At 35.8% G+C, this 26,035-nt stretch overlaps 1 protein-coding gene across 1 annotated transcript in view; it reads left to right on the top strand.

Annotated features, from left to right (window-relative positions):
* Positions 1–26,035, top strand: part of LOC519208 (fibronectin type III domain containing protein 3C1) — a 66,754-nt gene that overhangs the window by 32,230 nt on the left and 8,489 nt on the right. The window contains exons 22-24 of the mRNA XM_024988398.2: positions 14,194–14,468; positions 15,099–15,311; positions 15,758–15,924. Coding sequence (XP_024844166.1) covers positions 14,194–14,468; positions 15,099–15,311; positions 15,758–15,924 — 655 coding nt within the window. The remainder of the gene's footprint in view (positions 1–14,193; positions 14,469–15,098; positions 15,312–15,757; positions 15,925–26,035) is intronic.

The raw sequence follows: 26,035 nt of genomic DNA on the forward strand, positions 1-26,035 counted from the left end.
TTACACAGCAACTTCCCACTAGTTATCTATTTTATGCATGATAACATACATGTTTCAATGATACTCTCTCAATTCATCCCACTTTCCCCCTTCCCCAAAGTGTTCACAAGTCCACTCTCTACATCTGTGTCTCTATTCCTGCCCTGCAAATATGTTCATCAGTACCACTTTCTGGATTCCATATACATGTGTTAATATACAATATTTGTTTTTCTCTTTCTGACTTACTTCACTCTGTATAACAGTCTCTAGGTTCAGGAGCCTCAATTCAACTGACTCAAATTCATTCCTTTTACGGCTAATATTTCATTCTATATATGTACCACATCTTCTTTATCTATTCATTTGTCAATAGACATATGGGTAGCTTCCATGTGCTGGCTATTGTAAATAGTGCTGCAGTGGACATTGGTGTCCATGTGTCTTTTTGAATTATGGTTTTCTCAGGGTATATGCTGAGGAGTGGGATTGCTGGGTCATATGATAGCTTTATTGCTAGTTATTTAAAGAATCTCTATACTGTTCTCCATAGTGACTATATCAATTTACATACCTACCAACAGTGCAAGAAGGTCCCCTTTTCTCCAAATCCTCTCCAGCATTTATTGTTTGTAGATTTTTTTATGATGGCCATTCTGACTGGTGTGAGGTGATTGTAGTTTTGATTTGCATCTCTCTAAAGCTCAACATTCAGAAAACTAAAGTCATGGCATCCAGTCCCATCACCTCATGGCAAATAGATGGGGAAACAGTGGAAACAGTGGCTGACTTTATTTTGGGGGGCTCCAAAATCACTTCAGATGGTGATTGCAGCCATGAAATTAAAAGATGCTTATTCTTGGAAGGAAAGTTATGACCAACCTAGACAGCATATTAAAAAGCAGAGACATTTCTTTACCAAGAAAGGTCCATCTAGTCAAGGGTATGGTTTTTCCAGTAGTTATGTATGGATGTGAGAGTTGGACTAGAAAGAAAGCTGAGCATCAAAGAATTGATGCTTTTGAACTGTGGTGTTGGAGAAGACTTTTGAGAGTCCCTTGGACTGCAAGGAGATCCAACCAATCCATCCTAAAGAAAATCAGTCGTAGGTGTTCATTGAAAGGACTGATATTGAAGCTGAAACTCCAATATTTTGGCCACCTGATGCAAAGAGCTGACCCATTTAAAAAGACCCTGATGTTGGGAAAGATTAAAGGCAGGAGAAGAAGGGAACGACAGAGGATGAGTTGGTTGAATGGCATCACCGACTCAATAGACATGAGTCTGGGTAAACTCCAGGAGTTGGTGATGGACAGGGAGGCCTGGAGTGCTGCGGTTCATGAAGTTGCAAAGAGTTGGACACGACTGAGCGACTGAACTGAACTGAACTGAATAATGAGTGATGTTGAGCATCTTTTCACGTATTTATTGGCCATTGGTATATCTTCTCTGGAGAAATGTCTGTTTAGGTCTTCTGCCCACTTTTTGATTACATTTTGTTTTTCTGGTATTGAGCTGCATGAGCTGCTTGTATATTTTGGAGATTAATCCTTTGTCAGTTTCATTTGCTATTAATTTCTCCCATTTGAGGGTTGCCTTTTTAGCTTGTTTATAGTTTCCTTCACTGTCCAAAATCTTTTAAGTTTAATTAGCTCTCATTTCTTTATTTTTGTTTTTATTTCCATTACTCTAGGAAGTGGGTCAAAGAAGATCTTGCTGCAATTTATTTCAAAGAGTGTCTTGCTTGTTTTCCACTAAGAGTTTTAATGGCCTTACATTTAAGTCTTTAATCCACATTAAGTTTATTTTTGTGTACAGAGTTAGGAAGTGTTCTAATTTCATTCTTTTACACATAGCTCTCCAGTTTTCCAAAACTACTTATTGAAGAGGCTGTCTTTTCTTATTGTATATTCTTGCCTCCTTTGTCAAAGATAAGGTGCTCAGAGGTGTATGGGTTTATCTCTGGGTTTCTATCTTGTTCCATTGATCTATATTTCTCTTTTTGTGCCAGTACCATACTGTCTTGATTACTGTAGCTTTCAGGGAGGTGTTCCAGACAAATAAGGGCTAAATGCCTTTATCATCATAAGTTCAGCCTTATAATAAATGTTAGATTTCTTTAAGCTGAATGAAAAGACACTAATAAGTAACATGAAAACATATAAAAGTATAAATCTCACTGTTAAAAGTAAATAAACAGTTACATTAAGAATACTTTAATGTTGTAATAGTGGTGAGTCAGTCCCCTATACCAAGAAACCTATATATCTAATATGAATATTTAAAAACAAAAGTACTAAAAATAAGTATAACTATAATAATTTGTTATCAGATACATAAGATTAAAAGATGTAAAATAGGACATCAAAAACATAAGATGGGGAACAGATTAAAAATACATACCTTTAAGTATGTGTAAAAACTTAAGTTGCTATTAACCTAAAATAGACTGTTATAAGAAGTTTTACATAAGCCTTAAGGTAATCACAAAGCAAAAACATGTAATTGTCATCTAACTGCTAAGTTGTGTCCAACATTTTGGCAACCCCATGGACTGTAGCCTATCAGGCTCCTCTGTCCATGGAATTTCCCAGGCAAGAATACTGGAGTGGGTTGCCATTTCCTTTTCCAGGTGATCTTCCTGACCCAGGGATCAAACCTGAGTTTCCTGCATTGGCAGGTGGATTCGTTACCACCAGGGAAGCCCCTCAAAACAGTTACAAAATATGAAGACGAAGGAATCTAAGTATATTACTACAGAAAGTCATCAAATCACAAAGAAAAAAGCAAGAGAAGAAAGGAGCAATGGAACACGAAACAGAAAGAAAACAATTGCCAAAATAGAAGTAGTAACTCCAAAGTTATCAATAATTACAAATACATCAAATTCTCTAATCAAAAGGCATAGAGTGGGTGAAAGGGCAAAATTGCAATAACCAACTGTATGATAACTACAAGAGACAATCCAGCTTTAAGGACACATATAAACTGAAACTGAAGGTATGAAAAACAAAAATCCTTGCAAATGAAAAACAAAAGAAGCTATACTTATATCAGACAAAATAGACTGGAAAGCAAACACTACAAGAAGGGTCAAAGAAGGATATTATATAATGAAAAAGGGTCAATCCAACAAGATGATATAACATTTATAAATGTTCATGCACTCAACATAGAGCCCCTAAATATATAAAGCAATACTAACAGACCTGCCCCCTTCATGGATCACAGCCTTGTCATGGTGAAGGGGCTTGTGTAACTCAATGAAGCTATGAGCCATGCTGTGCAGGGCCACCCAAAATGGACAGGTCGTAATGAAGAGTTATGACAAAACATGGCCCACTAGAGTAGGAAATGGCAAATTACTCCAGTATTCTTGCCATGAGAACCCCATGAACAGTATGAACGGGCAAAAAGTTTTGACACCAGAAGATGAGCCCCCGGGTCAGAAGGTGTCCAATATGCTACTGGGGAAGAGTGGAGGACAATTACTAATAGCTCCAGAAAGAATGAAGCAGCTGAGGAAAAGCAGAAATGACACTCAGTTGTGGGTGTGTCTGGTAGTGAAAGTAAAATCCAATACTGTAAAGAATAATACTGCATAGGGATCTGGAATGTTAGGTCCATGAATCAAGGTAAATTGGATATGGTCAAGCAGGAGATGATAAGAGTGAACATTAACATCTTAGGAATCAGTGAACTAAAATGGACAGGAACGGGTGAACTTAATTCAGATGACCAGTATATCTACAACTGTGGGCAAGAATCCCTTAGAAGAAATGGAGTAGCCTTCATAGTCAACAAAAGAGCCCAAAATGCAGTACTTGGGTGCAATCTCAAAAACAACAGAATGATCTTGGTTCATTTCCAAGGCAAACCATTCAACATCACGGTAATCCAAGTCTATGCCCCAACCATTGATGCTGAAGAAGCTGAAGTTGACCAACTCTATGAAGATCTACAACACCTTCTAGAACTAACATCAAAAAAAAAAGAATGCCCTTTTCATCATAGGGATTGGTAGGCAAAAGTAGGAAGTCAAGAGATACCTGGAGTAACAGGCCAAAAGTTTGGCCTTGGAGTACAAACTGAAGTAGGGCAAAGGCTAACAGAGTTTTGTCAAGAGAATGCACTGGTCATAGCAAACACCCTCTTCCAACAACGCAAGAAACGACTTTCCACGGACACCACCAGATGATCAATACCAAAATCAGATTGATTATATTTTTGCAGCTAAGGATGGAGAAGCTCTATATAGTCAGCAAAAATAAGATCTGGAGCTGACTGTGGCTCAGATCATGAACTCCTTATTGCAAGTTTAGGCTTAAATTGAAGAAAGTAGGGAAAACCACTAAGCCATTCAAGTATGACCTAAATCAAATCCCTTATGATTATATAGTGGAAATGACAAATAGATTCAAGGGATTAGAACTAGTAGACAGCATGCCTGAAGAACTATGGATGGATGTTTGTAACATTGTATAGGAGGTGGTAACCAAAACCATCCCAAAGAAAAAGAAATGCAAGATGGCAAAGTGGTTATCTGAGGAGGCTTTACAAATAGCTGAGAAAAGAAGAGTAAAAGGCAAAGGAGAAAGGGAAAGATATACCCAACTGAAAGCAGAGTTCCAGATAATGTAAAAAGATTGAAATACCAAGAATCTTCTCTAACTAGGAAGCAATTACAATAAGAAAATGGAAAAAGCTCAAATATATGTGGAGATTTAACAACATACTACTGAACAGCCAATGGGTCAAAGAAGAAATCAAAAGAGAAACCTAAAAATATCTTGAGACAAATGAAAAAGGAAATACAACATACTAAACATGTGAGATTGGGCTTCCCACATAGTGCTAGTGGTAAAGAATCTGCCTGCCAATGCAGGAGACATAAGAAATGTGAGTTTGATCCCTGGGTCAGGAAGATCCCCTGGAGGTGGGCATGTCAACCCACTCCAGTATTCTTGTCTGGAGAACCCCATGGACAGAGGAGCTTGGCAGGCTACAGTTCATAGGGTCCGAAAGAGTCAGACACTACTGAAGCAACTGAGCATGGACACAAACATATAAGATGCAACAAAAGCAGTTTGAAGAGGAAAGTTCATAGTGATTATATGGAAATAAGAAAACAGATTAATATTAACAAGCAGATGAAGGAAATAGCAAAGATCAAAGTGAAAATAAATGAATTAAACACTAAAATGTCAATAGAAGATATCAGTTACTAAGAACTGATTTTTGAAAAGATAAACAAAATAGACAAACCTTTACCTAGACTTATTAAGAAAATAAGAATGAGAATACAAATAAATAAAATTAGAAATGAAAGAGTAGACAACTGATACCACTAAACCATTATAAGAGATTAACGTGAACAATTGTACACTAAGTTAAACAACATAGAAATAATGGATACATTCTTAAAAACATACAACCTACTCAGAATGAATCATGGTGATATAGAAAATTTGAATGACCAATGATAAATAATAATTGGATCAATATTCGAATACCTCCCAACAAAGAAAGGTCCAGCACATGATGGCTTCACTGGTGAATTCTACCAAACATTTAAAGAAGAGTCAATACCAAACTTTCTTGAACTCTTCCCAAAAAATAGAAGAGGAGGGACACTTCCAAAATCCATTTTATGAGGCCAGCATTTTATAAGGCCAGCATTCCCATGATCCAAAAACCAGAGAAGAAGAAAAAATTACAGGCCAGTATGCTTGAGGAACATAGATGCAAAAATTATTAACAAAATATTAGAAAACTGAATTCAACAATATGTTAAACAAGTCATACACTATAATCAAGTAGGATATATTCCAGGAATGCAAGGATGGTTCAATGTCAGCAAATCATTCAGTGTGATAGACCACCTTAATGAAATGAAGGATAAAAATTGTATGATTCTCTCAATAGATGTAGAAAAAACATTTGATAAAATTCAACATTCATGATGGTTAAAAATTAATTCTCAGCAATTGAAGTAGAGAGAAAATATACCTCAACATAATAAAGATCAAATATGGCAAGCCCACAGTTAACATCATATACACCAGTGAAAAGCTGAAAGTTTTTCCTCTAAGATCAGGAAGAAGATAAAAGTGACCACTCTTGCCACTTCTGGTCAACATAGGATTGGAAGTCCTAGCCTGAGGAATTAGGCAAGAAAAAGAAATGACATCCAAATCATAATGGAGGAAGTAAAACTGTCTCTATTTGCAGATGACATGACATTATATATGAGCACCCTAAAGACTCCAGCAAAAAAAGAAAAAAAAATTATTCAAATTAAAAATTGAACTCAGTAAAGTTACAGCATACAAGATAAATGCACAAAAATTAGTTGCATTTCTGTACACTAATAACAATGTGTTAGGGAAACTAAGAAAACAATCCCATGAACTACTGCATCAAAAGAATAAAATACTTAGGAATAAATTTAACAGAGGTGAAAGATCTGTACACTGAAACTATAAGACACTAATGAAAAATTGACGAAGACACAAGTAAGTAGAAAGATATTCCATGCTCATAGATTGGAAGAAATAATATTAAGATGTCCATTACCCAAAGTAAGTGACAGATCCAATGCAATCCCTATTAAAATTCCATGTCATTTTTCATAGAAATACAACAAACAAATCTAAAATTTCTGTGAAACCATAAAAGACTCCAAACAGCCAAAGCAATCTTGACAAAGGAAAAAAGGTGGAGGCATACTTCGTGATTTCAAACTATATTACAAAGTTATAATAATCAAAACAGTATCATATTATAAACTTCAGCTGTAATATTAATAAGATCTGAGAAATGTAAAAGACAGTTAGAATTGGACATGAACAACAGACTGGTTCCAAATAGAAAAAGGAGTATGTCAAGGTTGTATATTGTCACCCTGCTTATTTAACTTATATGCAGAGTACATCAAGAGAAACACTGGGCTGGAAGAAGCACAAGCTGGAATCAAGATTGTCGGGAGAAATATCAATAACTTCAGATATGCAGATGACACCATCCTTATGGCAGAAAGTGAAGAGGAACTAAAAAGACTCTTGATGAAAATGAAAGAGGAGAGTGAAAAAGTTGGCTTAAAGCTCAACATTCAGAAAACTAAGATTATGGCATCTGGTCCCATCACTTCATGGCAAATAGACAGGGAAACAGTGGAAACAGTGGCTGGCTTTATTTTGGGGGGCTCCAAAATCACTGCAGATGGTGATTGCAGCCATGAAATTAAAAGATGCTTACTCCTTGGAAGGAAAGTTATGACCAACCTAGACAGCATATTAAAAAGCAGAGACATTTCTTTACCAACAAAGGTCCGTCTAGTCAAGGCTATGGTTTTTCCAGTAGTTATGTATGAATGTGAGAGTTGGACTAGAAAGAAAGCTGAGCACCAAAGAATTGATGCTTTTGAACTGTGGTGTTGGAGAAGACTCTTGAGAATCCCTTGGACTGCAAGGAGATCCAACTAGTCCATCCTAAAGGAAATCAGTCCTGGGTGTTCATTGAAAGGACTGATGTTGAAGCTGAAACTCCAATATTTTGGCCACCTGATGCGAAGAGCTGACTCACCTGAAAAGACCCTGATGTTGGGAAAGATTGAAAGCAGGAGGAGAAGGGGACGACAGAGGATGAGATGGTTGGATGGCATCACCGACTCAATGGACATGAGTTTGGCTAAACTCCGGGAGTTGGTGATGGACAGGGAGGCCTGACATGCTACGGTTCATGGGGTCGCAAAGAGTCAGACATGACTGAGCGACTGAACTGATTCTGACTGAATTGAACTGAATGTAAAAGAAAATGACTATATTTGATAACACTATCATATAATTGAAATTCGCCAAAAGAGTATAATTTAAATGTCCTTTCCAGAAAAGAAGAAAAAAGTGTGAGGTGGCAGGTGTAGGAATCCTCTCATAATGTATATTTATATCAAATCACCATAACATACCCTAAATACTGTAATAATTTTATTCGTCATTTATATCTCAATAAACCTGAAAAGTAAAATTGTAATGGGTTAAAAACAGGGATAAATATAGTAGAATACCCTTCCTCTCATAGGTTCTTAAAATATATTTGATGTTTGAAGCAAAAATTATAACACCATCTGTTGTGGTGCTCAATAAACAAGGAGGAAATACTTGAGAAAATCATATTTTTTTAATGAGGAAGGTAGAGGTACCTAAGTTGAAGTAATGTTTCTGGGCCTCACTCAAAGTGGTAAAACATTAATACCCACAGACTTTAATAACTTACATATGTACATTTTAATACCTGGGAAACTACTAAGAAAACTTTATAGAGTAACATACACAAAAATAGTGTAAATAAGTGAAATCAAATTAGTTTTCCAAAAAGTATTCAAGTTATCCCATACAAAGGTAAGACATTAGCCAAGGAACTTGTGACTTGAACTCCAGAAATGCTCAGGGAGGAGGGAAGTGGTCTGTTAACCAGGCTTCAGTTTCACAGTTCCATATCCCCACTCCTTGCCATTAAAAAATCTGCTGGCCTCACAGTGAGCTGTGACACACACTGTCACACAGTGACATAGGGGGAGGTGTCCCTTGAGGAATTAGGTCATCACCTGCCAAGTAAGAAATAGAGGAAAGAGAAACAGAAGTAACAAACAGGAAAATTAAAGGCAGACTTAAGCTCTAGCATACTAATTATTAACTTTAATATAAAACAGCCTAATTATAATTATTAAAAGCAGAAATGGCATAATGACTCAAAAAAATCACAGGCCAATATTCTGTCTATAAGAAACTTACTTCAAATACAATAACATAAGAAAGTTGGAAGCAAAAGGGAAAAAGATATATCATGTAAACATTAATAAAACAAAAAAGCAGGCGTGATTACATGTATATAGATAATGAAGACTTCAAAACAAAGGAATTACTGGAGACCAAAAGATACATTAGTAATGCTAAAAGGATCAATGCACCAAAGCACATAAGCATCCTAAACGTGTATGTATCGAGCAACAGAGCCTTAAAATATATGAAGCACAAAGTGATAACCAGAAAGGAGAAATTAGGCAAATACACACTTACAATAGGGAACTTCAACACCCCTCTCAGCAACTGATAAAACTACTAAGTAGAAAATGACCAAGGATAGTGAACAACTGAACAACACAATCAACCAACAGGATCTAATAGACATATTTAGCACACCACCCAACATCAGATTACATACTCTTTTCAAGTATCCATAGCACATTCCCCAAAATAGGCCATATCCTGAGCCATAACAATGTAAAATAATTGAAATCATACAAAGTGTGTGTTCTGACAATAATGAAATCAAACTAGAACTCAGCAACAGAAAAATAACAGGAATGTCACTGAAAACAGGCAGAAGTTAAACAATACACTTCTAAATAATCCATTTACCAAAGAGGAAATATCAGAATAAAAAATTTAATACATAGAATTGAATGAAAGTGAAAATACAGCATACCAAAATAGGTGGGATGCACCTAAAGCAGTGCCAACAGAGAAATTTATAACATTATACACTTATCTTGCAAAAGAAAAAAAGAGACTCAAATCAGTAATCTAAATTCCTACCTTAATTAGTAGACAGAAGAGTAAAATGAACCAAAAGCAAGCAGAAGGAAGGAAACGATCAGAAGTCAATGAAATAAAAAACAGGAGAACAATAGAGAAAAGTCAGTGAAACAAAAAGTTGGTTTTTGAAAAAAAAATCAATAAAATTGATAAACCACTTGCAAGACAAAGATAAAAAGAACAGATACAAATCACTAAAAGAACAAAACATCGGATATCACTACAGATTTGTCAGTCATTAAAAGCATAATTAGGGATGACTGAGCAACTTTACACTCATAAGTGCAACAACACAGAAAAAATGGACCAATTTCTTGAAAACCACAATCTGCTAAAACTGAGCCAAGATGAAATGGACCATGTGAATACCCCTATAGGTTGTCATCAAAGAAATATTCATAAATAAAGAGGCCCTGGAAAAGAAATCTGCAGGCCCAGATGGTTCCACTGGAGAATTCCACAAAGCATGTAAAGAAAAATTAACATTAATTTTAAATCTCTTACAGAAAATGGAAAATGAGAGAGCTCCCACTTCATTTTATGAGGACAGTATTACCCCAAAACCAAAATCAAAGATAATACAAAAAAAAAAAAAAAGAAATCTGCAAATAGATTATTAATAGATTGTTAATTTATAAACACATTTTTTAGAAAAAAACCTTTAACAAAATGTTGGCATTTCAAATCTGACATTGTATAAAAGGAATTATATACCTTGACCAAGTGGAATTTATGCCAGGTATGCAAGCCTGGTTCAAAATTGGTAAATCAACCGACGTGATGTACTATACAAACAAGTTGAAGAAGAAAAAATCATATGATCACATCAATTGACCAAAAATATGTTTGACAAAATCCAACAACCATTCATGCTTTTTTTAAATCTCAAAATTAGGAATGGATGGGGGCTTCCTCAACTTGATAAAGGCCATCTACAAAAAACCTATAACTAACATCATATTTAATGGTGAAAGGTGATTCCCCCAAGACTAAGAACAAGACAAAGATAATCTCACCACTCTTACTCAACATAAAACCAGGAATTTTCAGACACTGAAATAAGGTGAGTAAAGAAAATAAAAGGCATATATGCTATAAAGGAATAAATAAAACCATCACATTCTGCAAATAACATGTTTATCTACACAGACCATACCAAGGAAAGTACCAAAAAAAAACTCATAGAACCAATACGTGAAGTAAGCAACATCCTCATGACACAAGATCAACACCTCCAAATCAATCACATTTCTATATACTAACAACAAATATGTAAAAACAGACATTTAAAGCACAATAACATTTACAGTAACTCTAGAGAAAATGAAACATGTAGGTATAATTCCAACAAAACATGTACTGTACATATGTGCTGAACTTTACAAAATGCTGATTAATCAAAGACCCAAAGAACTAGAGAGACATATTGTGATAAAAAATTGGAATACATGACATTGTAACGATGTTTAATGTTTAATTTCCCCAAAATGATTTATAAGTTTAATATAAATCCTATCAAAATCTAAGCAAAATTACTGATAGATACATACAATCTCATTCTAAAATTTATGTGGAAATTCACAGCATCTAAAATAGATCACTCAATCTTGAAAAACAAAACTAAGGCGGAAGAAACCACTCTATCTAATGTTAAAAACTTACTGTGGATATAGTAATAAAGACAGTGTAGTATTAGTGAAGGGACAGACACATAAGTCAATGGAACAGAATAGAGAACCGAGAAATCAACCTACACAAATATGCCCAACTGATTCTTGGCAAGATGTGAATAAGTTAAGGATGCCCTTTTCAAAAAATTATGAATATATAGCCAAAAAACAAAAATCTCTCACCTTATATTTGTAAAAACTAACTCAAAATGGACCATAGAAAACTGAAAATTAAAACATAAAACTTTTAGAAAAAATTACAGGAGGATATCTTTAGGATTTCCTGAAGCTAGGAAAAGAGTTCTCAAACTTGGTATCAAAAGCACAAACCATAAAATGAAAATTTGATAAATTTGAGCTCCTTAAGCTTAAAAACTTACTCTGCATAATCCCCTGTGGAGAAGATAATAAAGCTATGCTACAGGCTCGGAGAGAATCTTTACAAAACACATATCCGACAAAGGAGTAATATCTAGAATATATAAAGAACTCTCAAACCTCAACAGTTTTAAACCCAAACAACCTAGTTAGAAAATATAGTTCACAGAAAAGAACATACAGATGGTAAATAAGCACATGAAAAGATTTTCAACATCATTAGCCATTAGAGAAATGCATGATGAGATATCATGACCCACCTATCAGAATGGCTAAAATAAAAAATAGTAAAATAAATAAATAAAAATAATGATAACACCAAATGCTGGCAAAGACATGGAGAAACTGAATTACTCATACATTTCTGATGGGAATTACATCCACTCTGTAAAAGAGTAAGGCAGTTTCTTACAAAACTAAACATACACTTAACTATATTGCAACATTCTTGGGCACTTAGACAAATAAAAATATATATCCACAACAAAAACCTGTACATGGATGTTCATAGAACTTTTATTTGTAAGGACAAAAAATTAGAAACAGATCAGATGTCCTTCAACAAGTAAATGATTAAAGTAACTGTACTACATCCATACCATGGCTAACTATTTGAAAATAAAAGGAATCAAACTATTGATGCACACAACAGCTTTTATGGATCACAGAATTATGCTGACTAAAAAATACCTATCTGAAAAATTCACATACTGCTTTATTCTGTTTACATTTTTGTAAATAATGTTTTTGAAAAAACACAATTATATTTATGAAGAACAAATTACTGGTTGTTAAGGCTTAGAAAAAAGGGGGAGGGAGAAAAGATCATTGAGGCTATAAAAGGGTAAATTGTGATGGAGCTTCTATCTTAACTGGGTTGAGGATTACATGAAGCTACACATGTGATAAAATGTCATAGAAATAAATATACACACAAATAAGCACATGTAAAATTGGTGAAATCTGAGTAACATCGATGGAATGTATTAATGTTAATTTCCTGACTATAATATTGTACTATAGTTATGCAAAATATTACCTTTGGGGAAAGTGGCTGAAGGATACACTAGAATCTACAATGATCTCAAAATAAAAAATTTTACAAAGTCGATGAAACTTGAATAGATGTGGATTTTGGGCTACCACCAACAGAGATAGAAACTACAAGTTAAAGAAAAGGAAGAAAGTTTGATGACACCGCCCTTATGGCAGAAAGTGAAGAGGAACTAAAAAGACTCTTGATGAAAGTGAAAGAGGAGAGTGAAAAAGTTGGCTTAAAGCTCAACATTCATAAAACGAAGATCATGGCATCTGGTCCCATCACTTAATGGGAAATAGATGGGGAAACAGTGGAAACAGTGTCAGACTTTATTTTTCTGGGCTCCAAAATCACTGCAGATGGTGACTGCAGCCATGAAATTAAAAGACGCTTACTCCTTGGAAGGAGGGTTATGACCAACCTACAAAGCATATTCAAAAGCAGAGACATTACTTTGCCAACAAAGGTCCATCTAGTCAAGGCTATGGTTTTTCCAGTGGTCATGTATGGATGTGAGAGTTGGACTGTGAAGAAGGCTGAGCGTCAAAGAATTGATGCTTTTGAACTGTGGTGTTGGAGAAGACTCTTGAGAGTCCCTTGGACTGCAAGGAGATCCAACCAGTCCACTCTGAAGGAGATCAGCCCTGGGATTTCTTTGGAAGGGATGATGCTAAAGCTGAAACTCCAGTACTTTGGCCACCTCATGCGAAGAGTTGATTCATTGGAAAAGACTCTGATGCTGGGAGGGATTGGGGGCAAGGAGGAGAAGGGGACGACAGAGGATGAGATCGCTGGATGGCATCACCAACTCGATGGACGTGAGTTTGAGTGAACTCCAGGAGTTAGTGATGGACAGGGAGGCCTGGCATGCTGCAATTCATGGGATCACAGAGAGTCGGACACGACTGAGCGACTGAACTGAACTGAACTTGACGGGATAAATGAGTTTGGTTTGGGTATATTTTTCCTGAACTGTCCGTATTAGCTCTCTTCATTTACCTTCCCAGTTTTAGACTCTTCACTTTCTTAAATATGCAACCTACAGATTTCCGTGTATATGTCAGCATCTTAGAACCATATTGTTTCATATTGCAATATATAAATGTATAAAATCAATGTTACACATCTTAAACTTACACAATGTTATGTGTCAATTATATCTAAAATTTTTATTCCATATTATTAGAATTGGAGTTTAAGAAAGTTTATTTTGTGAATTTGTATATACAAAGAAATGAGAAAACTAATCACATGTGACTCCCATTCCCAATGTTCTCTCTGCTTCCTCTTAAGAGAGATCCATAAAAATTGTAAAGAAGGGCAAGAGGGCATGCATTCTTGCAAATGTGATGTCACTCAGGCAAGGCCTCGTTTCTTGGGTATGAAAAGATCTCACATGTGAAAATAAAGCCACAAGCAAAATCCAAACCACATACACACACAAAAAAACAAAATTTGTTTCTATGCAACAAAATGGTTTATGTACAAAAGCAAAGTAATAATGAATCTCTAACAGAATATACTTTTTCAGGCTGTAAATATAGTTGGAGTTGGAATGTTTGGAGAAACTGGCATAGTAACCACACCAGCAACTGTACCGGCAGTAGTAACAGTGTTACAAGAATTTGAAAACAAAGTTCCTGCCAAATTGGCATCATCTTGCATCGCTATTCAGTGGGAGGAACCAGATTGCCATGGTTCTGCAATCACCGGCTATAACATTGAATATGGAGACAGAAAAATTTTGACTGTTAATAGAGTAACAGAATGTCTTCTGGAAAATCTACAGCCTGATACCACATACAGGTAAGTTGCTTGTATCTTACTTGCTACTGCTAAGTCACTTCAGTCGTATTCGACTCTGTGTGACCCCATAGACGGCAGCCCACCAGGCTCCTCCATCCCTGGGATTCTCCAGGCAAGAACACTGGAGTGGGTTGCCATTTCCTTCTCCAATGCATGAAAGTGAAAAGTGAAAGTGAAGTTGCTCAGTCTTGTCTGACTCGTAGCGATCCCATGAACTGCAGCCTACCAGGCTCCTCCATCCATGGGATTTTCCAGGCAAGAGTACTGGAGTGGGGTGCCACTGCCTTCTCCGTATATCTTACTTAGGTAGATGGAAAGCTTTTTGAGACTTTTGAGCAGTTTTACATTTGTAGGTTTATACAATCTACATAGCATTTTCTTTGAAACAGATTTCTATTGTTTTAGAAAAATTGGGCATTACTAAGAGTCAGTTTCTCCTCCTCGTTAAGAATTGTCAATACTGACTGTGCAAATTCAAGATTTTTGTTTCAGAAATTTGTCTCTAACAATTAGTATAATATAATAGTTAATATCCTACATAGAGTTACTAGGGGGTTAACTTAAATGTAGCAATGTATTTTCTTTTCTAAATCTAAATTAATACAGTTTATTTTTTTTTCTCACAACTAGAATCAGAATTCAAGCTATCAATCATTATGGACTAAGCCCTTTCAGCCAATCAATAAGAACCAAAACCAAGCCACTGCCACCTGAGCCTCCACGACTTGACTGTGTGGTCTATGGGCACCAGAGCCTCAAACTGAAATGGGGTAACTCTTCAAGCAAAAGATTACTTTCTAACCTTACAAGCTATAATTTATTAATGGGAGATCGATCTGACAGGTAAACTATTTTTTACTATTTAGCATGTATCATAATAAAAATATTTTAAATTTTCCTATTTTAATTCATAATCCAAAGTGGTTTCAATGAACTAATAAAGTTTAAAGCATCCCATTAACATGCTAGCAATACTTTCTTAAATTCTTACTGATAATTCAGCTCTCTATTTTTGCCTCTTTCAAAACATTTCTTCCCTTATACAACAGATATCAATACTATGGAATATAGAGTTACCAAAGAAATATGAAAGCCTGCACCTTCACATTGTGATATTTACAATTTGATTTTTTTTTCTTTAGTGTTTTACCTTTATGGCTTCAAGATTATTTATTTAGGGCTTATTGTAATTTTAAAAACAGTTTTAAGTCAGTCATATAGAGTTATTTGTACCTGTGGGCCAGTTGATTAATAATATTGCTTCCTTTCATCTCGATTCCCATTTCCAGATTTTCTATTATTTATCATGGACCTTGTCAAAGTCACAAGGTACAAAGATTGAGTGAACATACACAATATAAATTTAAAATCCAAGCATGTAATGAAGCTGGTGAGGGGCCACTGTCTGGTATCTATACTTTCACTACAACCAAAACCCCACCAGCCACACTTAAAGGTAAGTATTATAAGCCATGATAATGAAGACTATGTTAATTTGAGTTCCAGTAGCTCATATATAAAATTTCACAGTAAGGTTTATTTTAAATATTCAAAAATAGAACACCAAAATTATTTAATTATGGATTAAAAGGGCAAGATAAAATTTAATGATGTCCCAGAATCATGATTTTTTATGTTTTAATTTTATTGGAGTATAGTTGATTTTTAAAATGTTGTGTTAGTTTCAGGTGTAAAGCAAAGTGATTCAGCTATACATATATATATATATATATACACGCATATATATATATATCCACTCATATATATAGTGGATATATATATCCACTATACATATATCCACTCTTTTTTTAGATTCTTTTCTCATATAGGTTATGCCAGAAAACTGAGTAGAGTTCCCTGTGCTATTCAGCAGATCCTTTTTGGGTATCTATCTTATATTTAGTAGTGTGTGTGTATTCATCGCAAGTTCCTGATTTATCCCTTCCCCCCATGTTTTCCCTTTGGTAGCCATAAGCCTGCTTTCCATATCTGTAAGTCTGTTTCTGTTTTTGAAATAAATTCATTTGTCTTTTATAGATTAAATTGCACATATGAGTGATATTATAGAATATTTGTCTTTCTCTTTCTGACTTAACTTCACCTAGCATGACAGTCTCTAGGTCCATTCATGTTGCTGCAAATGGCATTATTTTATTCTTTTTATGACTGAATGAGCTTCCTTGGTGGCTCAGTGTCAAAGAACACACCTGCCAGTGCAGGAGATGCAGGTTCAATCCCTGGGTCAGGAAGATCCTGTGGCGAAGGAAGAGAAGGAAATGGCAACCCACTCCAGTATTCTTGCCTGGGAAATTCCATGGACACAAAAGCCTGGCAGGCCACACTCCATGGGGTCACAAAAGAGTTGGACACAACTCTTAGTGACTAAACAACAACAAACAATACTCCACTGTATATACGTACTACATCTTTATCCATTCCTCTGTCGATGGCCTTTTATGTTGCTTCCATGCCCTGGCTACTGTAAATAGCACTGATATGAATATTGGGGTGCATGTATCTTTTCAAATTATGGTTTCCTCCAGATATATGCCCAGGAGTGGGATTTCTGGAACATATGGTAGCTGTATTTTTAGTTTTTAAAGGAACCTCCATACTGTTCTCCATAGTGGATGTACCAATTTACATCCCCACCAACAGTGTAGGAGGGTTCCCTTTTCTCCACACTCTCTCCAACATTTGTTTGTACACTTTTTGATGATGGCCATTCTGACTGATGTGACATGATACTTCATTGTAATTTTGATTTGTATTTCTCTAACAAATAGTGATGTTGAACATCTTTTCATGTGCTTTTTGATCATCTGTATGTCCTCTTTAGAGAAATGTGTATTTAGATATTCTGCCCATTTTTTTTTATTGGGTTGTTTTTTTGGAAATTGAGCTGCATGATCTGCTCGTATATTTTGGAGAATAATTCCTTGTTGGATGCTTTGTTTGCAAATATTTTCTCCCATTCTGTGGGTAGTCTTTTCATATTGTTTATGGTTTCCTTTGCTATGCAAAATCTTTTGAGTTTAATGAGGTCCCATTTGCTTATTTTTGATTCTCATTATTATAGGAGATGGATTGAAAAAGATATTGCTGCCATTCGCATCCAAGAGGTTCTGCCTATATTTTCCTCTAAGAGTTTTATAATATCTAGTCTTATATTTAGATCTTCAATCCATTTTGAGTTTATTTTTGTGTATAGTATTAGAGAATTTCTAATTTCATTCTTTTACATGCAACTGTTCAGTTTTCCCAACACCACTTATTGAAGAGACTGTCTTTTCTCCATTATATATTCTTGTCTCCTTTGTCATAGATTAGGTGACCACAGGATTATGGGTTTATCTCTGGACTTTCTATCCTGTTCCATTGATCTATATTTGTTTTTGTGCCTGTATGATACTATTTTGATTACTGTTTCTTTGTAGCATAATCTGAAGTCAGGGAGCCTGATTCTTCCAGCTCTATTTTTCTTTCTCAAGCTTGCTTTGGCTATTCAGGGTCTTTTATATTTCCATATAAATTGTAAATTTTTTTCTTCTAATTCTGTGGAAAATGCTATTTTAATTTGATAGAGGCTGCATTGAATTTGTAAATTACTTTGGGTAGTATAGTCATTTTCATAATATTGATTCTTCAAATCCAAGAGTGTAGTATATTTCTGCATCTGTTTTTGTAATCTTTGATTTTTTTTCAAATCAAAATTTGATTTTTTGATTTTATAGTTTTCAGAGTACAGGTTTTTTGTCTCCTTAAGTGGGTATTTTATTCTTTTTGTTGCAAGAGTGAATGGGATTGCTTCCTTAATTTATCTTTCTGATTTTTCATTGTTAGTGTGTAGAAATACAAGAGATTTCTGTGTATTAATTTTGGGGGTTTTTTTGTCTTTGGGAATTTTTTTACTCAGCATAATTCTTTGAAAAGTCATTCAGCTGGGTGTGTATATAGCAGTAGTTTGTTTCTTTTTGCAGCTGAGCAGTATTCCATGATATAGAATAGCCACAATTTTTTTTAAACACTCACCCAAAGAAAGATACCTGGTTGTTTCCAGTTATTAGCTATTATAAATAAAGCTTCTATAAGTATTCATTTATAGGTTTTTGTCTGAGCACAAGTTTTCATTTCTCTGGGATAAATGCCTAGGAATGCAATTGCTGGAAGTTGCGTATTTAATTTTTTAAGAAACTGCCAAATTGTTTTCAAGGAGGCTGTGCCAATTTATTATACATCCCCACCAGCGATGTATGAGCAAGCCAGTCTCTACACTTTCTCATCAGCATTTGGGATTGTCATTATTTTTTATTTAGTCATCCTGATAAGTGTGTATTGGTATTCAACTGTGATTTTAATTTGCCATTCCCTCATGGCTAATGATGTTGAACATATTTTCATGTGCTTATTTACCATCTGGCTATCTTCTTGGGTGATATGTCTTCACAATTTCTCCCATTTTCCAATTGGATTTTTTGTTTACTATTGAGTTTTGAGAGCATTTACATTCTAGATATTAGTCCTTTTTTGGATATGTGGCTTGATAATATCTTCTCTCACTTTGTAGTTTTTCATTCTCTTCACAGGGTCTTTTGCTAAGCAAAAGACTTTAATTTTGATGAAGTTGTTTTCCTTTATTGTGTTTTTGGTGTCAAGTCTAAATTCTTTGCCAAACTCTAAATCCGGAAGAATTTTTCCCACGGTGTTTTGTTTTCTTTTTTTCCTAAAGGTTTCATAGGTATAGGTTATACATTTAAATCCATGAGCTGTTTTGAGTAAATTTTCTTTTTTTTTTTTCAATGTATTTTAAATGTATTTATTTTAATTGGAGACTAATTACAATATTGTAGTGGTTTTTGCCATTCATTGACATGAATCAGCCATAGGTATACATGTGTTCCCCATCCTGAACCCCCTTCCCACCTCCCTCCCCATCCCATCCCTCTGGGTCATCCCAGTGCACCAGCCCTGAGCACCCGGTCTCATGCATCAAATCTGGACTAGCGAACTGTTTCACATATGATAATATGCATGTTTCAATGCTATTCTCTAAGACCATCCCACACTCGCCTTCTCCCACAGAGTCCAAAAGACGGTTCTATACATCTGTGTCTCTTTTGCTATCTTGCATTTAGGGTTATTGTTACCATCTTTCTAAATTCCATATATATGCGTTAGTATACTGTATTGGTGTTTTTCTTTCTGGCTTACTTCACTCTGTATAATAGTTTCCAGTTTCATCCATCTCATTAGAACTGATTCAAATGTATTCTTTTTAATGGCTGAGTAATATTCCATTGTGTATATGTACCACAGCTTTCTTACCCATTCATCTGCTGATGGACATCTAGGTTGCTTATAGGCTATTATAAACTCTGTGTGTGTGTGTGTGTGTGTGTGTGTGTGTGTGTGTGTGTGTGTATATACGCTATTATAAACAGTGCTGCCATGAACATGGCAGTACACATGTCTCTTTCAGTTCTGGTTTCCTAAGTGTGTATGCCCAGCAGTGGGATTTCTGGGTCCTATGGCAGTTCTATTTCCAGTTTTTTTTTAAGGAATCTCCACACTGTTCTCCATAGTGGCTGTACTAGTTTGCATTCCCACCAAAAGTGTAAGAGGGTCCCCTTTTCTCCACACCCTCTACAGCATTTATTGCTTGTAGATTTTTGGATAGTAGCCATTCTGACCAGTGTGAGATGGTACCTCATTGTGGTTTTGATTTGCATTTCTCTGATAATGAGTGATTTTGAGCATCTTTTCATGTGTTTGTTAGCCATCTGTATGTCTTCTTTGAAGAAATGTCTGTTTAGTTCTTTGGCCCATTTTTTGATTGGATCGTTTATTTTTCTGGAATTGAGCTGCAGGAGTTTTTTGTATATTTTTGAGATTAATTCTTTGTCAGTTGCTTTGTTTGCTATTATTTTCTCCCATTTTAAAGGCTGTCTTTTCACTTTGCTTATAGTTTCCTTTGTTGTGCAGAAGCTTTTAAGTTTAATTAGGTCCCATGTGTTTATTTTTGCTTTTATTTCCAATATTCTGGGAGGTGAGACATAGAGGATCCTGCTGTGATTTATGTCAGAGAGTGTTTTGCCTATGTTCTCCTCTAGGAGTTTTATAGTTTCTGGTCTTACGTTTAGATCTTTAATCCATTTTGAGTTTTTTGTATGTGTGTATGGTGGTAGAAAGTGTTCTAGTTTCATTCTTTTACAAGTGGTTGACCAGTTTTCCCAGCACCACTTGTTAAAGAGATTGTCTTTTCTCCATTGTATATTTTTGCCTCCTTTGTCAAAGATAAGGTGACTATAGGTGCATGGATTTATCTCTGGGCTTTCTATTTTGTTCCATTGATCTATCTTTCTGTCTTTGTGCCAGTACCATACTGTCTTGATGACTGTAGCTTTGTAGTAGAGCCTGAAGTCAGGCAGGTTGATTCCTCCAGTTCCATTCTTCTTTCTCAAGATTGCTTGGCTATTTGAGGCTTTTTGTATTTCCATACAAATTGTAAAATTATTTGTTCTAGTTCTGTGAAAACTACTGTTGGTAGCTTGATAGGGATTGCATTGAATCTATAGATTGCTTTGGGTAGTATACTCATTTTCACTATATTGATTCTTCCAATCCATGAACATGGCATATTTCTCCATCTATTTGTGTCATATTTTATTTCTTTCATCAGTGTTTTATAGTTTTCTATATATAAGTCTTTTATTTCTTAAGGTAGATTTATTCCTAAGTATTTTATTCTTTTCGTTGCAATTATGAATGGAATTGTTTCCTTAATTTCTCTTTCTGTTTCCTTGTTGTTAGTGTATAGGATTGCAAGGGATTTCTGTGTGTTGATTTTATATCCTGCAAATTCACTGTATTCATTGATTAGCTCTAGTAATTTTCTGGTGGAGTCTTTAGGGTTTTCTATGTAGAGGATCATGTCATCTGCAAACAGTGAGAGTTTTACTTCTTCTTTTCCAATCTGGATTCCTTTAATTTCTCTTTCTGCTCTGATTGCTATGGCTAAAACCTCCAAAACTATGTTGAATAGTAGTGGTGAGAGTGGGCACCCTTGTCTTGTTCCTGACTTTAGGGGAAATGCTTTCAATTTTTCACCATTGAGGATAATGTTTGCTGTGGGTTTGTCATATATAGCTTTTATTATGTTGAGGCATGTTCCTTCTGTTTCTGCTTTCTGGAGGGTTTTTATCATAAATGGATGTTGAATTTTGTCAAAGGCTTTCTCTGCACCTATTGAGATAATCATATGGTTTTTATCTTTCAATTTGTTAATGTGGTGTATTACATTGATTGTTTTGCAGATATTGAAGAATCTTTGCATTCCTGGGATAAAGCCCACTTGGTCATGATGTATGATCTTTTCAATGTGTTGTTGGATTCTATTTACTAGAATTTTGTTAACGATTTTTGCATCTATGTTCATCAGTGATATTGGCCTGTAGTTTTCTTTTTTTGTGGCATCTTCGTCTGGTTTTGGTATTAGGGTAATGATGGCCTCATAGAATGAATTTGGATGTTTACCTTCCTCTGCAATTTTCTGGAAGAGTTTGAGTAAGATAGGTGTTAGCTCTTCTCTAAATTTTTGGTAGAATTCAGCTGTGAAGCTGTCTGGTCCTGGGCTTTTGTTTGCTGGAAGATTTCTGATTACAGTTTCAATTTCCATCCTTGTGATAAGTCTGTTACGGTCTTCTATTTCTTCCTGGTTCAGTTTTGGAAAGTTGTACTTTTCTGGAATTTGTCCATTTCTTCCAAGTTGTCCATTTTATTGGCATATAGTTGCTGATAATAGTCTCTTATGATCCTTTGTATTTCCATGTTGTCTGTTGTGATTTCTCCATTTTCATTTCTAATTTTGTTGATTTGATTCTTCTCCCCTTGTTTCTTGATGAGTCTGGCTAATAGTTTGTCAATTTTATTTATCTTCTCAAAGAACGAGCTTTTGGCTTTGTTGATTTTTGCTATGATCTCTTTTGTTTCTTTTGCATTTATTTTGGCCCTAATTTTTAAGATTTCTTTCCTTCTACTAACCCTGGGATTCATTTCTTCCTTTTCTAGTTGCTTTAGATGTAGAGTTAGGTCATTTATTGACTTTTTTTTGTTTCTGAGGTAAGCCTGTATTGCTATGAACCTTCCCCTTAGCACTGCTTTTACAGTGTTCCATAGTTTGGGGTTGTTGTGTTTTCATTTTCATTCGTTTCTATGCCTACTTTGATTTCTTTTTTGATTTCTTCCACCTTGTTTTTTATTCAGAAGCGTGTTGTTTAGCCTCCATAGTTGGGATTTTTAATAGTTTTTTTCCTGTATTTGACATCTAATCTTACTGCATTGTGGTCAGAAAAGATGCTTGGAATGATTTCAATTTTTTTGAATTTACCAGGCTAGATTTATGGCCCAGGATCTGATCTATTCTGGAGAAGGTTCCGTGTGCGCTTGAGAAAAAGGTGAAATACATTGTTTTGGGGTGAAATGTCTTGTGGATATCAATTAGGTCTAACTGATCCATTGTGTCATTTGAAGTTTGTGTTTCCTTGTTAATTTTCTGTTTAGTTGATCTATCCATAGATGTGAGTGGGGCAGTGAAGTCTCCCACTATTATTGTGTTATTGTTAACTTCCCCTTTCATATTTGTTAGCATTTGCCTTACATATTACAGTGCTCCTATGTTAGGTGCATATATATTTTATAATTGTTGTATCTTCTTCTTGGACTGATCCTTTGATCATTATGTAGTGTCCTTCTTTGTCTCTTTTCACAGCCTTTGTCTTAAAGTCTATTTTATCTGATATGAGTATTGCTACTCCTGCTTTTTTTTTTTTTTGGTCTCCATTTCTGTGAAATGTCTTTTTCCAGCCCCTCACTTTCAGTCTGTATGTGTCCCTTGTTTTGAGGTGGGTCTCCTGTAGACAATATATATAGGTGTCTTGTTTTTGTATCTGTTCAGCCAGTCTTTGTCTTTTGGTTGGGGCATTCAACCCATTTACATTTAAGGTAATTATTGATAAGTATTATCCCATTGCCATTTCCTTTGTTGTTTTGGGTTTAAGTTTATATACCCTTTCTGTGTTTCCTGTCTAGAGAAGATTCTTTTGCATTTGTTGGAGAGCTGGTTTGGTGGGGCTGAATTCTCTCAGCTTTTGCTTGCTGTAAAGCTTTTGATTTCTCCTTCATATTTGAATGAGATCTTTGCTGGGTAAAGTAAGTATGTCTTGCCATTCCCTTCTGGCCTGAAGAGTTTCTATTGAAAAATCAGCTGTTATCCTTATGGGAATCCCCTTGTGCGTTATTTGTTGTTTTTCCCTTGCTGCTTTTAATATTTGTTCTTTGTGTTTGATCTTTGTTAATTTGATTAATATGTGTCTTGGGGTGTTTCGCCTTGGGTTTATCCTGTTTGGGACTCTCTGGGTTTCTTGGCTTGGGTGGCTATTTCCTTCCTCATTTTAGCCAAGTTTTCACCTATTATCTCCTCGAGTATTTTCTCATGGCCTTTCTTGTTGTCTTCTTCTTCTGGGACTCCTATGATTCAAACGTTGGGGAATTTCACATTGTCCCAGATGTCCCTGAGGTTGTCCTCATTTCTTTTAATTCTTTTTTCCTCTCTGCTTCATTTATTTCTACCATCTATCTTCTACCTCACTTATCCTATCTTCTGCCTCCGTTATTCTACTGTTGGTTCCCTCCAAACTGTTTTTGATCTCATTTATTGCATTATTCATTATATATTGACTCTTTTTTATTTCTTCTAGGTCCTTGTTAAACATTTCTTGTATCTTCTCAATCCTTGTCTCCAGGCTATTTATCTGTAACTCCATTCTGATTTCAAGATTTTTGATCATTTTTACTATCATTATTCTGAATTCTTTTTCAGGTGGATTCCCTATCTCCTCCTCTTTTGTTTGGTTTGGTGGACATTTATCATGTTCCTTTGCCTGCTGGGTATTTCTCTGCCTTTTCATCTTGTTTAGATTGCTGTGTTTGGGGTGGCCTTTCTGTATTCTAGCAGTTTCTGGTTCCTCTTTATTGTGGAGGTTCCTCCCTGTGGGTGGGGTTGGATGAGTGGTTTGTCAATGTTTCCTGGTTAGGGAAGCTTGCATCGGTGTTCTGGTGGGTGGAACTGGATTTCTTCTCCTTGGAGTGCAATGAAGTGTCCAGTAGTGAGTTTTGAGATGTCTATGGTTTTGGTGTGACTTTGGGCAGCCTGTATATTGAAACTCAGGAGTATGTTCCTGCATTGCTGGAGAATTTGCGTGGTGTGTCTTTCTCTGGAACTTGTTGGCTCTTGGGTGGTGCTTGCTTTCAGCATAGGTATGGAGGCTTTTGGATGATCTCTTATCAATTAATGTTCCCTGGCGTCAGGAGTTCTCTGGTGTTCTCAGGTTTGGGGCTTAAGCCTCCTGCCCCTAGTTTGCAGTCTTCTTATTACAGTAGCCTCAAGACTTCTCCATCCATACAGCACTGATGATAAAACTTCTAGGTTAATGGTGAAAAGATTCTCCACAGTGAGCGACACCCAGAGAGGTTCACAGAGTTACATGAAGAAGAGAAGAGGGAGGAGGGATATAGAGGTGACCAGGAGGAGAAGATGGGGAATCAAAAGCGGAGAGAGCAATCTAGCTATCTCCTCCCTATCTCAGTAAACAATTCCCTATGTACTCTCCACAGTCTGGAACCCTCAGAGAGGTTCATGGAGTTACATAGAGAAGAGAAGAGGGAGGAAGGAGATAGAGGTGAGCAGGAGGAGAAGAAGGGGGTGATCAAAAGGAGAGAGATAGATCTAGGCAGTACTCTGTTCCCTAAGTGTTCTCCACAGCCCGTAACACACACAGAGATTGACAGAGTTGGGTAGAGAAGAGAAGGGGAAGGGAGGAGATAGAGGTGGCCTGGGGGAGAATAAAGAGAGTCAAAAGGGGAAGAGAGTAATCAAGCCAGTAATCACACTCCTAAAAATGGCTACTGAAGGTTGGATTCTTAAATGTACAAAATTGATAACAAATACCATAAAGCAAAGATTAAAAATCTAGAGTAGAGGTTAGAGTCTCAAAAATAACAATATTTTAAAAAATTACAAAAAGTATAAGAAATATATATAAGTATAAGAAATATATATGAAGTTTGCTTTAAAGATAGGGATTTTCTTTTTTGCAGGGTAATCAGATCAGATCAGTCACTCAGTCGTGTCTGACTCTTTGCGACCCCATGAATCACAGCACGCCAGGCCTCCCTGTCCATCACCAACTCCTAGAGTTCACTCAGACTCATGTCCATCGAGTCAGTGATGCAATCCAGCCATCTTATCCTCTGTCGTCCCCTTCTCCTCTTGCCCCCAATCCTTCCCAGCATTAGAGTCTTTTCCAATGAGTCAATTCTTTGCATGAGGTGGCCAAAGTACTAGAGTTTCAGCTTTAGCATCATTCCTTCCAAAGAAATCCCAAGGCTCATCTCCTTCAGAATGGACTGATTGGATCTCCTTGCAGTCCAAGGGACTCTCAAGAGTCTTCTCCGACAGAACAGTTCAAAAGCATCAATTCTTCAACACTCAGCCTTCATCACAGTCCAAC

This window comes from Bos taurus, chromosome X (genome assembly GCF_002263795.3).
Source record: "Bos taurus isolate L1 Dominette 01449 registration number 42190680 breed Hereford chromosome X, ARS-UCD2.0, whole genome shotgun sequence".
Classification (NCBI taxonomy): Eukaryota; Metazoa; Chordata; class Mammalia; order Artiodactyla; family Bovidae; genus Bos; species Bos taurus.